The 17,139-nt window shown below is 37.1% G+C and overlaps 1 protein-coding gene across 8 annotated transcripts in view; it reads right to left on the minus strand.

The window, feature by feature from the left end:
• The window catches only part of LOC149069231 (uncharacterized), a 299,332-nt gene that overhangs the window by 12,601 nt on the left and 269,592 nt on the right, over positions 1 to 17,139 (minus strand). For 6 of the 8 annotated variants that reach the window (XM_089250662.1, XM_089250660.1, XM_089250665.1 and 3 more), the window contains 2 exons: positions 16,415 to 16,468; positions 441 to 524 (listed from right to left, as the gene is read on the minus strand). In XM_089250662.1, the coding sequence (XP_089106788.1) occupies positions 441 to 524; positions 16,415 to 16,468 (138 nt within the window). The remainder of the gene's footprint in view (positions 1 to 440; positions 525 to 16,414; positions 16,469 to 17,139) is intronic. The other 2 variants (XM_089250664.1, XM_089250661.1) reach the window with 1 other exon arrangement.

A 17,139-nucleotide genomic window follows, 5' to 3' on the forward strand; every position in this document is an offset into this window, starting at 1 on the left:
CCATTTCTACGCCCGTACGTCCTGTGTTCTCTCTCCTCTGGTAGCTTCATTGCACTCCAAGATGCTGCACAACAACGCCCTCGTCCATTAACTATATATATATAATCGGGACGACAACTGCAGAAGCTTTGAGCTCATAGCGATTATGGTATATTTCCTCATAGATAATTTCCGACGTCACCGCTTTTAGTCGGCTTAAGTGGAAACACATTTATCAAGTTGAGATGACAGAGCAATTTGAGCTTAAGTGATCCATTACGAAGTTAAGGTTCTGTTCTTGTTCGATGCCACAACAAGACGACGGGCGGAGAAAGAACTAAGAAAATGGGAAAAAAAAGAAGAAGAAAAGAAAAGAAGAGAACAATATCGAAGTAAATGAGAAGAAGAATCTGTGGTGAGAATAATAATAAATAAGTAAATAATGAAAATAAAAAACTCACCCCAATTGGCGGCCTCCAGCCACACCCTGGAAGTGGAAGCCCATCTGGTCCAAGAGGACAAGGCGCATCAAGCCCGGGAACACCCTAGAAGAATTTTTTTTTGATAGAGAAAGAGACGGAAAGATTAATTATAATCCACATGAAGAGTTTTCACGTGGAAAATTAATATTAATATCCCACTAGCAAGCATAATTACGACAAAACAGTACACTTGGATGCACTAATACAACTGATTTTCAATAGTACTCTAAGCTTCATGCAAAGGATAAAACAAGAACATCATCAATGCAAAAAAGACAACTTTGTGATGAACATTGGATGAGAGAGAGATGGATCTAAACTTTCATGAGAGAATTCACAAGCTGAGTCTGGGTTTCTAAATGTTCGTATCGGTAATATCTAGTTCAATGGTCAACGGCTTCTCATAGTGTGAGTGGAAGAAAGGCACCATGTGTAGATTTCTAACCCAGTGTTCTTCCACCTCTTGTCTGCGGATGGATGCAGATCCGTGGGAATTTCCCGCAGGTCCGATGAACATTTCGCCCAATTCATTTGGCCGATACATAATTTTAGATTTAATGAATATTATACTGTCTTAATTAATGGTCTTTTTTTATTTCTGTCTAGCTCGTCAGAATGCGAATTATTTCACCATTTTTTTACCGGTCGGCAAATCATTTGTTTATTTTTTGCCGATCCGCAAATTATTTCCCTCATTTATTTATGTTTTTCCTGTACTCAAATTCTTTCCTCCATTCATTCATTTTTTTTTACCACTCCCTAAAGAATTTCTAGAATTTTTTCTGTTTTTGCCTGCCTTCAAATTATTTCTGAGGACATCGAACCGCAGAAAACCAACTTCAGCCGACGTTCACTGAACTACTGCTACTTTACCGTACATAAACCGCTCTCATATCGCCATACAGCAATTTACTACCTATCGAGTTGAGTTGGATATGATGGTGCCAATCTATCAGTGGTCGGCTCGGGTTCGGTAGGGAAAGCCTTTCTCCAACCAAACCGGTCCGTCCTTCTCTAGGCCACACATAACTTTTTTTTAGCTGTTTAACATACTTCTCTACCATCTAGGAACTTTGTATTCAGAACTTTTCATTTCAGATCCTACGCTGTAGAGGAATTCAGCCAATCCCAGAGCTCACCGAATTTGGACCAATCACAGAGGACCAGTCTCTCCGGCTTTCTTCACATGGCGATATTTCTTCATTAACACGACTAAAAATCGAAGTTGTGGTGGCATTTTCATCTCGTCCGCGAAATTGCATTTATTTAATTTCGTGTTGACTTCAATTATTCAAAATTTCATCGCATTGACCCAGCATTCACATTCCTTAACGTACAAAATTGACCTGCAAAAAATTTAACGTAACTTTTATAGCGGATTTTTCCCGGACTCGAATATGGCCATTGAGATTTTCTCTCAACGTTTTCATCAGCTTGGCAGGCCTTTTGTAAGCCGCTGTAATCGCCCTGAGGGCAGGACTCGGCACAAACTTCTCGCATTCCGCAGGTCACACTTTTCGTCGTTCGAGTGCTTGCGTACTCTCTGAGTCAGTACTTGCTGACCTGGTCCACCTTTTTTTTTCCCTCACTGAAATGCTTGCACACTGTTTTGGTCATTCACATGCTTGCCCAATCTCTAGGTCATTCTTTTGGTTGCTCACTGACATGACCTTTTTTTTTTGCACACTCTGTAGATCACTCTCTTGGTCGTTCACTTACCTGGCCGATAACTCTCTAGGTAGATTGTTTTGCCGCCCTTCTTCCATTCTACTCAAATTTTCTGAGCCCCCCTGTAAATACGCCTCCGGTAGCATGATGAAAAAAAAAAAAATCTGTACGTAAGTGTATATATATATTCATATGTTGAAATTACATACTCCTTTTAGCCTATGCATATTTTTTTCCCCTCCTCATTATTCATCGTGTTTAAAACCCCTTCGTTCAAAGAAAGATTGATTCTTTTTCTCCTGTCCGATACACGGATATTGTTGTTGTCCATGGAAGATGAGAACTTAGAGGCTTTATTCCGTGGGCTTACCAGACTGTCATCCATCCATAATTTTTTTTTCCCCCCTTCACATTGAACGTGTAGAAAAATTTCAAAAAGATAATTAGGTATCCTGTTTCCCTGGAACGTGTTCGTATCTCCACCGATTATTATTCTCCGCTCAATTTCCCTTAAAAAAAAGAAGGGAAATTATAATAATAAAAAAAAAAGACGGTCATGTTGGTGGTAACACCTAAATTTTGCTAATAAATGGCTACATCTTCTCGAAGGAAAATATAAAGAAACGCATTAATAAAGAGGGAGAGAGGAAAAGAAAAATCTTGTCCCCCAATTAGAGCGAACTGAAAACTTTGACATCAATCTTATGAAAATATTCAATACGTCATTTTGGCACTGAGTTGACATGCTTTTTAATATTTCATGGAACGGTATCAGCCTAAAAATAAGAGGAGACTGATTCGAAAAAAAGGAATAAATTAGTCTGAGATTTGCATCTTTTATACGTTGGTAATATATGTTAAGGTAAATATGAAATCGGATATTATACATAATGACCGGTTATTATGCTTACTTACCTGAGTTAGAATTGAAAAATAAAAGTCATTTGTCCGTGGGGCCAGTGAATATAAGAACATACTGGTCCGCTAAACAAAATCTGTTCTAAATTAATTATAATTACTCTGTTCCTAATTATAATTAATAATAGTTATTAATTATAATTAATTTTTCCAAATATATTATAATTTAAAAGATTGATATACCACCGGGGGGGGGGAGTGCAAAAAGCCATAAAAAATCCACTGCGGATCGGTGATTTTCCCATAGGAGATTCTTCTGCGATCAATGTATCACCACGGGGAGGGGGCGCGAAGGTTTTTGCCACTGGTTCCGCGAACCACCACAACTTTCTTCTCAGTGATTAGATTGTTTAATCAGTGGTCGCGGACCACCAGTGATTTCGAACGTTGCTTACCAATCGTTGGTAAGTTTGGTAAATTTATTCCTTTTACAGGTGAATATGCATTATACCCAAGCGTCGTTGGTAAATATGATACGTACTAAAAAATTATCACTTTTACCGGAGATAATGTATAGCCTAATAACCAAGTGTCGTTTGTGAATTTGATAAATATGAAAAAAAATCCAAATGTGTCTAGAATGTGTAATGAATATAGTCAGACCCGATATAATGATAACAAATTTTACGATTGTACCCCGATAAAATACATGCATGAATAATCATGTACAGTATATAATATAAAACGATTTATCATGTTTACCAACTACGCGACGTTTCGATATTGTGCATAATAGTGCGTAAAAGTGATAAATTTATGAAAATTCATCAAATTTACCAACGACACTTGGATACTATGCACAATCTCTGGTAAAAGTGATAAATTTAGGGAATTTATCAAATTTTATCAAACTGCTAGGTAAGTACGCATAATAACCGGTTATTACGTGTAATAACCGCATTTATCACATTTACCGTAACATACACACGGCGATTCCATAATTCCCCTTTGCCGCATTTTACTGGGGCACCGTTGATCCTAGAGGCATACTTCCATTTACAAAATGTATCCACATAACATGTAGACCTAAGATACGCTCATTCATGTTGCAAGGGGTTGTAAAGTTATTAAAATTAAAAAAAAACAATTTTTTATACGGACATACTGAGCTCCATAACCCAATTAGAAAGTTGTTGCCGTCTCTCAAGATGATTAAAAAACCCCATCCCTAAGTGCAACATTCACTGAGGTGTTTGAATTCAGAAATCTGAGACAAGTTGAAAAAAAAACCCGGCATAAGCCGAGGAAAGAAGCGTGGTAAGTTTATTTTTTGATTGATTTGTGTTTATTGTATACGAAAATGCCCAAACAGAAAAGTAATTAATAATAATAATAATTTGGGTCATTATCTCTACTGGGACCATTTGAGTTGGGTACACACGTGTGTATCTCCGGTCTCAACTTAAAAAAGGAATCCTTGAAAACCATTTAAAGCCGTTAAAATTGAGGTACACATATAAGTACCTTTGAGTGAAGAGAGGTTATATTTCCCCTAAATTTTTATTTTACGATACAAATTATCACAGCTGAATTCTTTTTTAAAAAAAAATAATTTTCCAGATTAATTTTTGAATAAACCGTAGAATTTACTTCTTAATTCTTTAAAATAATGTGCACTAATACACAAACTAATTAAATTATCCTATATATCCATTTAATTTTATTCCCTTTTGAATACTCTTCGTGAAATACCCTATATCTTACGGACACCAGAATCCAACGGAATGAATCTCTTTAATGAATATATTTTTGATCTATCTTGAATAAAAATATTGATTAATCTTTGCTAGCAAATGCACTGCATTTTACTAACTCTCACCTTTGTTGTGAGATGAAGCACCATATTTTTTGGCCATTTTTTTTTGTACAGTAATTTTTCCTAAATTTTTCCTAGGAACAGGTTTTTAGCACCACGCGAATTGAATAGGACCCTTTTCGCGTCGGCAGAAACGTGCAATTTTATCACGATACGCGTTTGTGGCGCTTAAGCTGTTCAGCCGTCTGCATATGCACGCATTTCTGTCATTTGCACAATAAAAACACCCCAAAAAGATTTTCCCAGAAGCAGGTTTTCTGCGTCGCGTGTGCAACGTGAATCGTCCAGCGCGACAGGCTATCCACTCACCAATAGGAAAAGCCGTACGACTGTTTTCCTATACGAATCACAATAGGATGAGATACGGGGGAGGGGGGGGGGCCCAGCGTCAAAGGTGCAGTCGACTGATCTAATTGTATATATGAATTGACATCATCATCATCATCGTCTCCCAGGAATAATTACCGTGCCCCCCCCCCCCCCACAGACTTCCAAGTCTATCTCCGCCTATGCGCTTCATGCTAGCGCATTACGTTGAGGGAGATTGGCCGACTGCTTCTGGGGGAATCAAGTGCGTCGTGCACTGCGTGTTTTTGCCGTCACTTTTGGATGCGAAATTGTTCTATTCGGTTCACGTGGCACAGAAAACCTGCTCCTACGAAAAGCCGGCCGGTTTTAATAAAACTCCACGTCGTTTCCGGCACGCGTCAGTTTTTATCCCTCTCAGTATATTATTCCGTGAATTAACTTTAAAATGTTAACTGACTTTTGAATCACCCTGTATATAATTTTTGTTTTTTAACTCCGCCTCCAATAAAAACCAATTTTAGTTAGCTCTGAGTATTAGCGAAAATGAAATCCGAAATATATATTTAATTACAAACACCATATTTATTACAATTATAGTAGTTTATGGGAATTTTTTTCTCAGCCACCTCGGTGGGCATTTTGCCTGTTGTGACGTTGTATTTGTGTTTGTATAAATATGTATTAATGAAGCTGAGAGGAATGAGATCTATTTCAAATGAGGAATTCCCCATTTATATAAGATCATAATAATCAATTTTGATTGTTGTTTTAATTTCAAACAACCGTTATTTAATCAATTTCTTCATTTTCATTATTATTATTCTAGAATCAGAGACGCCGACGTGAAGAAAGCATTGGAGGGGCTGAAAGTTGCTGGTCGTCCCTTATATACGGGACTGAAGCATGTACGTAGGAGAAGGAAGGTGCATTGCATTGTTTTTTCAGACATTATTGGGGGGACTCAGCCCCTTTACAAAATTTATTAGGGGGCTCAAATGGCCCCCTAGGTTCCGGCGCCTATGCCTAGAATACGTGTAGGTGTGTTTCGGCTACCACATATTTTTAATTTGAGATAAGATTAATGAACTTTTTACTCTTTTGTGATGATGAAGTACATGCTTTTTATTTTTTTTCAAAGTAAAATACTCGTATATATATATACAGGGTGTTCTGCAAATTCATAACGACCTTAAAAATGCATAAAAGTAGAAGAAATTGGTATATTCGTATGCTGTTTGCGAAAAAGTTATTCTCACAAAGGGGGAAGGGGAGGAGATATATAAATGAAAACATAGTTCACATTTTTGTCGACAGAGGAGATTGCATTGCACGAATACTCGGCAGTAATGATAGGACGAACCATTCTTCAATTTCTTCAGTGTCCGAAACGTTCGCAAAGCTTCAGCCGTCGATCCGTGGCTAAGGCAAAACAACTTCACCAATAGTGCTCTATGAACCAATGTCAACATCACGACGATAACCTTTGTGTAAGCTGTAGTAACAAAAAAATTCATGAGCAGTTAATCGTGCCATAGCATTTTATAGGACTCCGACTTGCATATTTCCAGTGATTTGCTTTCATGCAGTCCTCTCTATTGAAATTGAGCTAATTTATTTATATAAAAAAAATCCGATTTCGTGAGAATAACTTTTGAGCAAACCATATTCGAATACACCAAATCCTGTTTAGAAATTTATGGGACACCTCATTGATGTAGCCGAGAAAAATGAGATCTGTTTCAAATGAGGCATTCCCTCATTTGGAGATAATAACCAATTTCAATTGTTCAAATTCCAACACACAACCGTTATTATTAGGGCTAGGACTTCTATGATTTGGTAGATTTCGCTATTTATACACGATAGAGCATTTTTTCATTACTTTCAATAAATTTAAGGCATATTTTCATGATCTTCAGAATTCAACGCGTGTTTTCATCTGTATTTTGGAGCATTATTTTGCATATTTCAGCATAACAATGAAGAGAGATTTCCCTCTCCCACCCAAGCTTTCCCTTCCCTATCTTCATTTCCCGCAATTGGAAATTTTAGCAGTAATTGGCAATTTCATTTGCGCACCTTTCACATAGTTTTTGACACAATGATTGCCGATTTCCTGTATTTTTCTCAAGGAAATATGGTCAGCCTATTTGAAAAAGTATATTTTTACGTTTTTAAGGCATATTTTTTTGATTTTTTAGGGCATGAATGAATTTTTTATAGAGCATCTTCTGTCGGTTTTTAGGTCATAAAACCCCCCAGCCCTTGTTATTATATATTTATTCAAATCCTTCAGGCTCTTTATTTTTATTGTTAGTTTCTTAGAATACGTGTGGGTGTATCGGCTACTACATATTTCTAGTTCGAGATAAGATTATTAAACTTTTTTTCTGAAGAGTCAAAAATTTTAGTTTGGTATATGCACATTAAACTTATATCCATATATATTCGTATATAGAGTATTTTTTTTTCTCCTTTGAATAGGTGAGGTACTAGTTATTTTTCCTCCAGCGTGTCTTCCATATAATATGTAGTTTCTCCATGTTTCTAGTTACTCGACAAGATTTTGTTTACTCTCATCTCGTAAGAATACAATGATCCGTTTGTGACACGAAAGTAATCTCCTCCGCTGTCTTAAGCCAAGCGGAAGAAAATTCCGAAAATGAAACTCGGAGGCTGAATTTATGATAGATATTTTATATATGAACTACGATGGGGATCACCGGAGGAGAAGAAAAATATTTCAGGCTTCCTTTTATCAATATTTCAGGAAAAAAAACTGCTCCCTCAATTCACGAAAATAATGTTAAAAGTTATCTCAGTTATAGGATTTTAAGGATTATTGAAAATTAATTACTTTGTGTGGGAAGGATTAACTCCGAATAAAAAAGTGTCTAATAATCCTATTATATTTAGAAATTCCTAGAGAAAGGAATGCGATTGTTCTGAGACTTTATTCGATCAACTTGCAAAATGTTTTAGGTTGAAATTAATTTATTTGTAAGAATATTCTGTTCTTATATACAGAGGGTGTCCCATAAATTCGTATAAATAGTTTAGAAAATTCATGAAAATTAGAAGAATCGGTATATTCGAATTCGGTTTGCGAAAAAGTTTTTCTCTCGAGAGGGGACTGTTTTTTTGTATAGAAACAAAAATCAGTTCATATTTTTGAGAATAGAGGGACTGCACAGAAGCAGATCGTTTGGTGATAGGACCTGAACCTTCCTTCAATCTCTTCTTTGTCCTAAAACAGCTGTTCGCAACCTTTGTGGACTCGCCTTTTTAGAAAAAAAATTCTATGGCGGAGCCCTGTGTGTAAATTTTTTTTTTTTAAATTATTCATCAAAGTTACTGATTTATTTTCACTGTTTAAGAATATTTATAATAATTATTTTTTTCAATTTTACTGTCTTTTTTATCTTTCTTGAGCGACCGCGGATACCCTGGATAGTGCCGGAGTGCTCGGAGTACCGGTCGAGAACCACTGTCCTAAAACATTCGTTGAGCTTTAGCCGGTGATTCGTGGTTGAGGTGAAACATCATCAATAGTGCTTTATCCAGCAATATGAACATCACAATGAAAAACTTATGTACGTGTCATCAATAGGAAAATTCAGAAATGACCTGTTAATCATACACCCAACATTTTATAAGACTCTCATTTGCATATTCCCAGTGATTTGCATACCTACAGCACCCTTTATTGACTAAAACCTGAACTATTTTTTTTCCTTTATCCTAGATTACCCACGGTGCACTAGGCAAATGGACGTGCTGGGCGTGAATTGGTTGACGAATTGAAGTGACTTTTAGAACGTAATCTACGCAGGTTAGTATGTGTATAATTATAATTAATTAGAAAAAAACCGTTACCTCGCTCATGCCGTTACTCTTATATCTTACTAGCGTATGATATATTAATTCTAGCTCGCAATTGTACCTTCTCCCTAATTTTGCACAATGCCAGCAATATACTTCTATTTTTTTAATCTTGATTATTTTTACTGACAAATAAATAATGTATCAATTTTTTCATTTCATGTATCAAATGTTATCAAATGTTATGATCACAATTCATAAGCAGCTATATCTCATTTTTTTTCGCAGTTAATCGCATTTTTTTTCATTTATTTCTGTTACTCTTATAATTATTTCTTGCATTATATTTTTTATGCATAGCTTGCAATTGTAGTTTCTCCTTATTTTTGTAATGTCAGCAATGGTTTTTTTTTTGTATTCTTGATTTTTTTATTGTTATTATTATTATTATTTTTTTTTGATGAACATCCATAAAATTCATGTGATATTGCAAATGCTGTAATTACAATACAGAAATGGTGTATATTATGCTTTCATTATAATTTTTTCTGCTGATATATGATAGTTATATGACTGTTGCCATTCCTACAGTATCTGTATTGCCGACTCAACTTGTCCACACCAAATTTTGGCATGAACTCATCTTGTATTAATTAAACATCTCTGATTAGTGTATCTCGATTGTGTAACATTTTATGTAAGGGATTTTTGGGGTAGCATAACACCCCCCCCACCCCGCTACTTTTTTCCCCATTTATGATTTTTTTCCCTTTAACTTTTTACGCCTGTGTTGTTTTGTGTTTTATCTCAATGAGCACTCAGTTTGCAAAGATTTGTGATCAATCCTCTCCTGGCTCTTTTCATTCTCTACACATACATACACTACACAACTCACATGCACAAACATGTCTTCTCCTTTACAAACTACACGTGGTGATCTGTAAGTCGCCAGACAGCGAGCAAAGGCTAGGCGGCGATGTAAACGTTCAATTCTGGTCAGGTATGATCTTACATTGGAATACATTGGTTTCAAACAAAAACACCTATGAGAATTGATCATATAGTTTTAGACTAGCACGCATCCGTTTCTAGGAATTTCTAAATACAATAGGATTATTTGTAATTTATTTCTTTTCTATTCGGAGTTAATCCTTTTCAAAAGTAATCAATTTTATATTATATTTCCAGTGATTTACTTTCATAACATGCAATCTATCAACAAAAATTTCTTTTCCGCACAAAAAAAATGTCTCCCTTCGTAAGAAAATAACTTTTTAGCAAACCGCATTCAAATACAAAAATTTTAAACTATTTACGAATTTATGGGACACCCTGTATTTTATTTTACACATGAACTACGATGGAATTACCCACAACACCACACTAGAAATAAGTTGAATGTGCTGTTGAATTTCTTTTCTCGTTTAGCCCTCGTGTGCAGCAAATGATCGTGGTGTGATTAAATGATTAAACCTTCTCTCCATATTTAATTTGAAAAAAGTGCTTCTCGACTAATGAAAGTAATGTTAAAAGTTATCGAAGTTGTATGATTTTAGGGATTATTGAAAATTAATTACTTTAGAAAAGATTAACTACGAATAAAAAAAAAAACAAGAGTTTCAAATAATCCTATTATGTTTAGAAATTCCTAGAAACACACGGATGCGTACTAATCTGCGACTTTATTCGATCCATTGGCAAAGGGTTTTTGGACAAAAATAATGTATTCTAATGTAAGAATATATTCCGTTCTTATATTACAGGTAGGGTGTCCCATAAATTCGTAAATATTTAAAAAATTCATAAGGACTGAAGAAATTAGTAGCACTGCGTAGAAGAATGTGGTCTGCGAAAAAGTTATTCTCACGAAGGGTTTTTGTTTCGCCACAGCAAAAAAAAAAAAACTAGTTCAAATTTATGTCAATAGAGGTCGCTTCACGGAGCAAGTAACTGTAAATATGCAAATGAGAACGCTATACAATTCAGGATGTATGACTAACAGGTCATTTCGGAATTTTCCTGTTAGTGGCACTCGCATAAGGCTTTCCACTGTGATGTTGACATTGGTGGATGAAGTGCTATTAATGAACTTGTTTTACCTCAACCACGACTAATCGGCTCAAGTCATACGGACGTTTCGGACACGCAACAGATATGAGAGAATTTCAGGTCTCCAATCTCCAGATTTGCTTTCCGTGCAGTGTCCTCTGTTGACAAAATTTGAACTTATTGTCTTTTTCGGTATCGAAAAATATTCGATTCCCTTCTCACGAAGGGAGAATATAGCTCTGGACGCGAGCGGTCATCAATCAATCAATCCCTTCGTAAGGGAATAATTTTTTCGCAAACCTCATTCAAATATACTGATTCCTTCAATTGTTATGAGTTTTTTTAAACTATAGTAGACTCTCGATTATCCGGCTCGTGAATATCCGGTCTTCGTGCTATCCGATCTGGTTAAAAATTAATACATAATAATTCTCCGTGACACCCAGGGCTATATAGTAAGGGCTGTTTCATCTCTTTGATGTTGCGCCTATCTCAGTGGGCGTGGTATCGGAGGTGCTGTGTGACGTCACTGCCCCGCTATTTTTTTATAGCAGAATGACAACAGCGTACGATTGAGAGAGATTTCTCGTTTGTGACGTTGATTTAGTGTATGCGCATGTAGTATTTTTATAATCTACCGAGTTAAGAAATGAATCAAATCGATGAGTTATGAGTAATGTCTTTTGATATTAGTATTCAAAATAATGATGACTTCAAAACATTGTGTATACGCTGTGCTTTCCACAGGGTGTCGAAAGTGTTTGGAACTTGTGAGGTGCTCGTTTTGATCTTTGCACATAGAATTTAAATTTCTGAATCAATTCAGTGGGTACTCAGACCCATACTATAAATTACCGTGGCTGCTTGAGCAACCAACAGCACACCTGGCTCTGACGCCATTGGCTTTTATGTTGCAGTTGTATGGGTAAATAACGGAGGCCAAGGCTTCTCTAAAAGCTACACCAAATTCAAATGAAAACAAAAAGATAATAAAAAATTATAAGAAAGTTTAAAAGACAATTGAAGTTATCTGTCTCGAGTTAGCTTTCAATCAACCCGATAAAAATTATCGTACATGATTCAACTGAAATAGATCTAAGAAAAATATTCTTAGTGGAAGTAAAACATCATAAGGAATTGCAAAACTTAATTTGAATGGTTGAACGAAGCAAGCCGATAGTTATGGCACTACTCGAAAAGGTAATTTGGAAAGACATTAGTAAAATGGGCAGTACAGCGATTGTGCAAACTGCCGTAATTAACAAGGTAGCAAAGCGGACGCACTTGGTTCTGCAGGGAATGACGTCAGCTGGTACCGACTCAAACACCTCATGAGACAGATTTTGTTATATGGCCCTGGTGATTCCAAGTTGCACAAAAACCGGTTTTGGGGTGTGGCTGTGGCTACGCGCAAAGTCGACCATTAAAATTTCCCTAGCCACATCTCGTGGTTTTTGCCGGGTTAGAGGGACATTGAGTCATGGAAGAGGGCGGAAAGGGAGATGCTCTCAGTCATCTATATCATGGACTTTTAAACAACTAAAAACTGTGAGTTTTGACACTTTCATCTTAGCCCTACCTTTTTACATTAGCGTCATTATTTATCAATGAAGAGTGAAATCATTCTGAATTGTAAGAATTAAATTTACGTCTTACGTTAATGTTTTGTTTATTTTAAAAGCATACGGTATGTGAGAGATTTTATGTTTCCTGCAAACAAGGATGTAAACTTGAATTTTTCTTTTCCCCCTTTTGGAGAAAATATATGCTCTCTCCGGGGAACCCCGTATGGTGAATTATATTTGTCAGGTCGGAGGTTAGTATCTGTTATGTTTCCAGCAATCAAGATAGGCGTAAATAATAGAATTTATCCTATAAAACCTAAAATATGTCCAACATTTTTATTCTTTCACCATTAATTCTGTAATAAATTTTCAAAACGTTCAGTTAGCTCAGTACGTATTAAATACACTTATTAAAGTACTCGCCCGAGCCAGAAATTATGAATAGGGATGGGTTTTGGTATAAAAAGGGTGCTTTTAATTAGGGGCAGGAAGTGTGCATTTATAAAACTCCGGGGCCTATTCGGCTTTTCTGTTATTGGGCATGCCCTTTCGCCACATTAGGACGGATAGTCCAGAGTCTACCGTATTTACGAATTTATGAAATACCCTGCAAATAATCCGGATCTAGATCTTTACTAAATACTTTTAGTGAAGTTATTTCACTTCATCCACGAATAACCGGTTGAATCTGTACGAATACCTAGCACACATAACAGACATAAGAAAGGTTCGGCATTCCAATAAATCCTTATTAGATTTTATGCAGTGCCATCTGTCGACAAAAATGTGAACTACATTTTTTGCTGTAAAACACACACACACACAAAACACCAACTTCGTGTGAGAATAGCTTTTTCACAAACCACATTCAAACAAAATCTCCCCCTTCCATTTCTATCAATTTTCGAAGCATTTTAGAATTTATGGGACACCTTGTAAATAATGCACGGGTGTGTGCTTTCTACCAAATTGAGGGAATAAATTTTAGGGGAAAAAACCTATAATGGGGAAGGAAATAGTGTTAAATATTTTCTTATATGACTAGATAATGATGGGAGGAATTCAATCCTATTATTGAATTTTCTCGTTTAAACAATATTGACGAACTCCAATAAATCAAAATATTTTAATCTAGCGTCTATCGGAAATTTGTCTGAAAATAATGGGGATTATGATCCCCCCCCCCCCCCCACGCACACACAATGGAAGAATTCTAGAAACTATTTTTCCCATTGCTTTAGAATAATTTTGCTTTGAATGATAATGGCTTTAATGAATTGCATTTATTTTGCAACATTTTTTTTCTTAACGAATGCTGCAGCACGTATCAAAAGAAAGTAAGACTCTGGAAATAAATTGGTCCAAGATGCATTTTGAACGAATAGATCGGTAAAAAAACCACAGCCAACAGACAACATAACAAGCATAAAATAAAAGAAATAATGATGCGAAATATACAAATCTGTGAAATGAAAGTTGTAAATACAGGTATAAATACATTATTATATATATGACATGCAGTGAGTGCAATGTGCAAAAATTTAACTGGAGAAAAGAAAGAGGGAAAACAAAATACAGGGTGTCCGGTCTAAAGGTATTCAAAAGTAACGTCTTAAGAGAGAGAACCGGTTTACGGAAACTTAGCCTCCGACATTTCGCCTCTAGGACGTTGCCAAGTGAGTAAGTGAATGACCAAGTGAGTGGTAGTGAATAAACGGCTGAGTGAGCGATTGAGTGTCAGTATGAAAGATACTAAGTGCCCGAGTGGCTTGACGGTAAGATGCTCATCTACCAACGTGAAGGTTACTGTCAGGTCTCAGGTTTGAACCGGGGGGGGGGGGGAGGAAGAATATAGATAACAAGATATTTTCCCAAATGAGTTTGATGTGACCACCGATAGTTGGCACTTGCATTTGCAGCCAAACTGAACTCGTTAATGGCAGTAAATTGCAGTATAGCGGTGTGGCCGGAGCTTGTGTGTTGTGAAGTAGTAGTATGTGAAAACTCACCCATTCGATCAACAGCTCACTCACCTAGTCACTCAAACGATCACTCACACCATCATTTACTCTTTCCCACGGTCACTCACCCACTCATCAAGGTCACTCAAAGGGTCCGTTACACGATCACTTACTCTTTCCTACGGTCAGTCATCCACTCACTTAAATGGTCCCTCACATGATCATTCACTTCGTCTTCCGGTCTCTCACACGATCACTTACTCACTGATATGGTCTCTCACCCTTATTTGGTACCTCATACGGTCAGTCACTCCCACTTGGTACCTCATAAATACCACTTGGTATCTCGAAACGTCGGGGACGAAATGCGCTATGGGCGAAACATCCGGGGTAAATTTTCCCCGTACCCGATATTTATAACACATGATTACTTATAAATCTAAGCTGCCTTGTTGAGGGGTTTATTTTAAGGTCAATAATGTTCAATGTGAGCAACTTCACTGACTCTGTAGATGTCCACCGACACTTGACCTCTTGCCAAGAGTCTAACAGCATTTGCGGAGTTAGCATTCAGGTGATAGCATCAACTGCCGCAGAGATACGCTGTTATCGGGAGGCTTAACATTCCTTTCATTTCTCACACGGTGTTCAATTGGCGTCACTAATTCAAATTCAGCTAACCTAAGAATTCACTGAACCTTATGTTGTAGCGTCCACACATGCTACCACTACTACTAAACCGCGCAATGCACCTCGAAAACATTCCTCTGAAGAAAGGTCTAACTAATTGGTGCATATCATAATGCCCGGGTATGTGCTGTGTGACATAGTCGAGCGAACTTTTGAGGAATGCATGTCATGTGTTACAGGAGTGCTGCCGTCTGTCTTCTGAATGATGCAGCAAACATCTTGGCAGTTTATTTTGTCTGTCTTACGTAATATGCGTGAATCTGCGGAGAGACCTTTTTTGTCGAATGGGAGATGATCAGCTCGAATTAGCACTTTGAAGTTGGAAAACCACAAAAAACAAATTTCAGCAGACCACGGCACCGACTGGGACAGTCAGTGAAACTAATACTACAAGTTAACCTTGTATATATTCCCTTGCGAAAATCTATCAAATTAGTGCGCACCGGGATATGTGGTTTGAGCGTATGTGTGGACCCCCTAACGTATTCATGTTGTCAGAGTTGTGCTTGCTTCGCGTTCTTGCCGGTGCCACCATAAGCCTTCCATATTTTGAAGTGAAGATAGTAAATTCTTGTGGGTTTTTCATAATGGGAGACCGGCTCGTAATCGTGCCTCGCAGTTTGAAACCGCGACTGCTGTGGAAAGCGTCTCAAAGAAGCTATCAGCAGTGCGCATGCGTGAGCTTGATAGAAAACCAGCACAAAAACATTAGAGCAGTAACTCGTGGGAAATTTCCCATATTCATTGGCCAAAACTAATCCACGTGGGAAATTCTGTGTTCATCAAACGGAAGATGATGTCGCACAGTACTTGACTACGTATTTTCACCGGTAGATGGCAACGCTTTCTCCGAAATGTGTGGGAAAAATTTACTCGAAAGGGAAAATTTTTAAGGAGACTTGAAAATTTTAAGGAAATTTTTCTCAACGAGGTTACGATCACAGAGTTATGCCCTCTATCGACGGGTGAGAAGATTATGACGGTATCGCTCAGAACCTTCATTACGAAGCACATGCGGTGTTCTCTCAAAATAAGTCATTACTCTTTTGGATACCTTTATCCCCGACACCCTGTATGGAAACACGAATGAGACATTCCCTTTAAAGTTCACATATAAAAAAATACAGGAAGCAAGTTATTTTCAAGGTTTCACACCTGGTCTCCTTTGTCACCCTTTTCGCCCCTTTTTCCGACTTTTCCTCGTAGTCCCTGAAAAATGGAGACCAATATGCACCTTAGCGAGAGACCTTAGCTTACACAATTCCGCTAATAGTGACATATTCAATAATGTATTCAACAATTTAAAAACTGTGTGAAAATATTTTCTGCGATTGATACAGGAATTGAATCTGAGAATGATCTTTTTTTCTACTGTGGAGAACGTGTCCTATGTTAAGTCGGGGACCGAAATATGCGTAATTTGTATCTCTTACCGTATATGCCAGGGTTGCACATCCTTGTCAGTCCTCGGGCGAGATATGCGGTAATTCTGCCGCTCGGGGCCATGTAGTACGACTCGTATTTTACGCGACATTTTAGTCAACCCAACTTTTGCATGAATTGCCCTGTTCTTCCCCCCCCCCCATTTTCAACGAGGCTTACTTGAATTTTTGAGATCAAGATTGTTTTATGACATAACTTATTGCTTTTGACAACTTTTTTGGCTGTGATTGGTTGGGTACTTCACTCGTCTTCGAAAATTTTTTGGCTTTAACTGTGGTAACTTGCTTTGTTTTTGAAATTTCTTGGCTGTGATTGGCAGCCTTACTTGCCTTTGACAATGTGTTTTTGGCTATGATTGACAACTTTATTTGGAACGAAACGATGAACCTCTACGCTAATTATACGAAGTGCAGATGACTGGACACCAAGCGAAGATA

The sequence above is a fragment of the Pholcus phalangioides genome, unplaced genomic scaffold (assembly GCF_987345545.1).
Source record: "Pholcus phalangioides strain wild (caught in Gottingen) unplaced genomic scaffold, Ppha-v1.0 ptg000024l_1, whole genome shotgun sequence".
NCBI lineage: Eukaryota > Metazoa > Arthropoda > Arachnida > Araneae > Pholcidae > Pholcus > Pholcus phalangioides.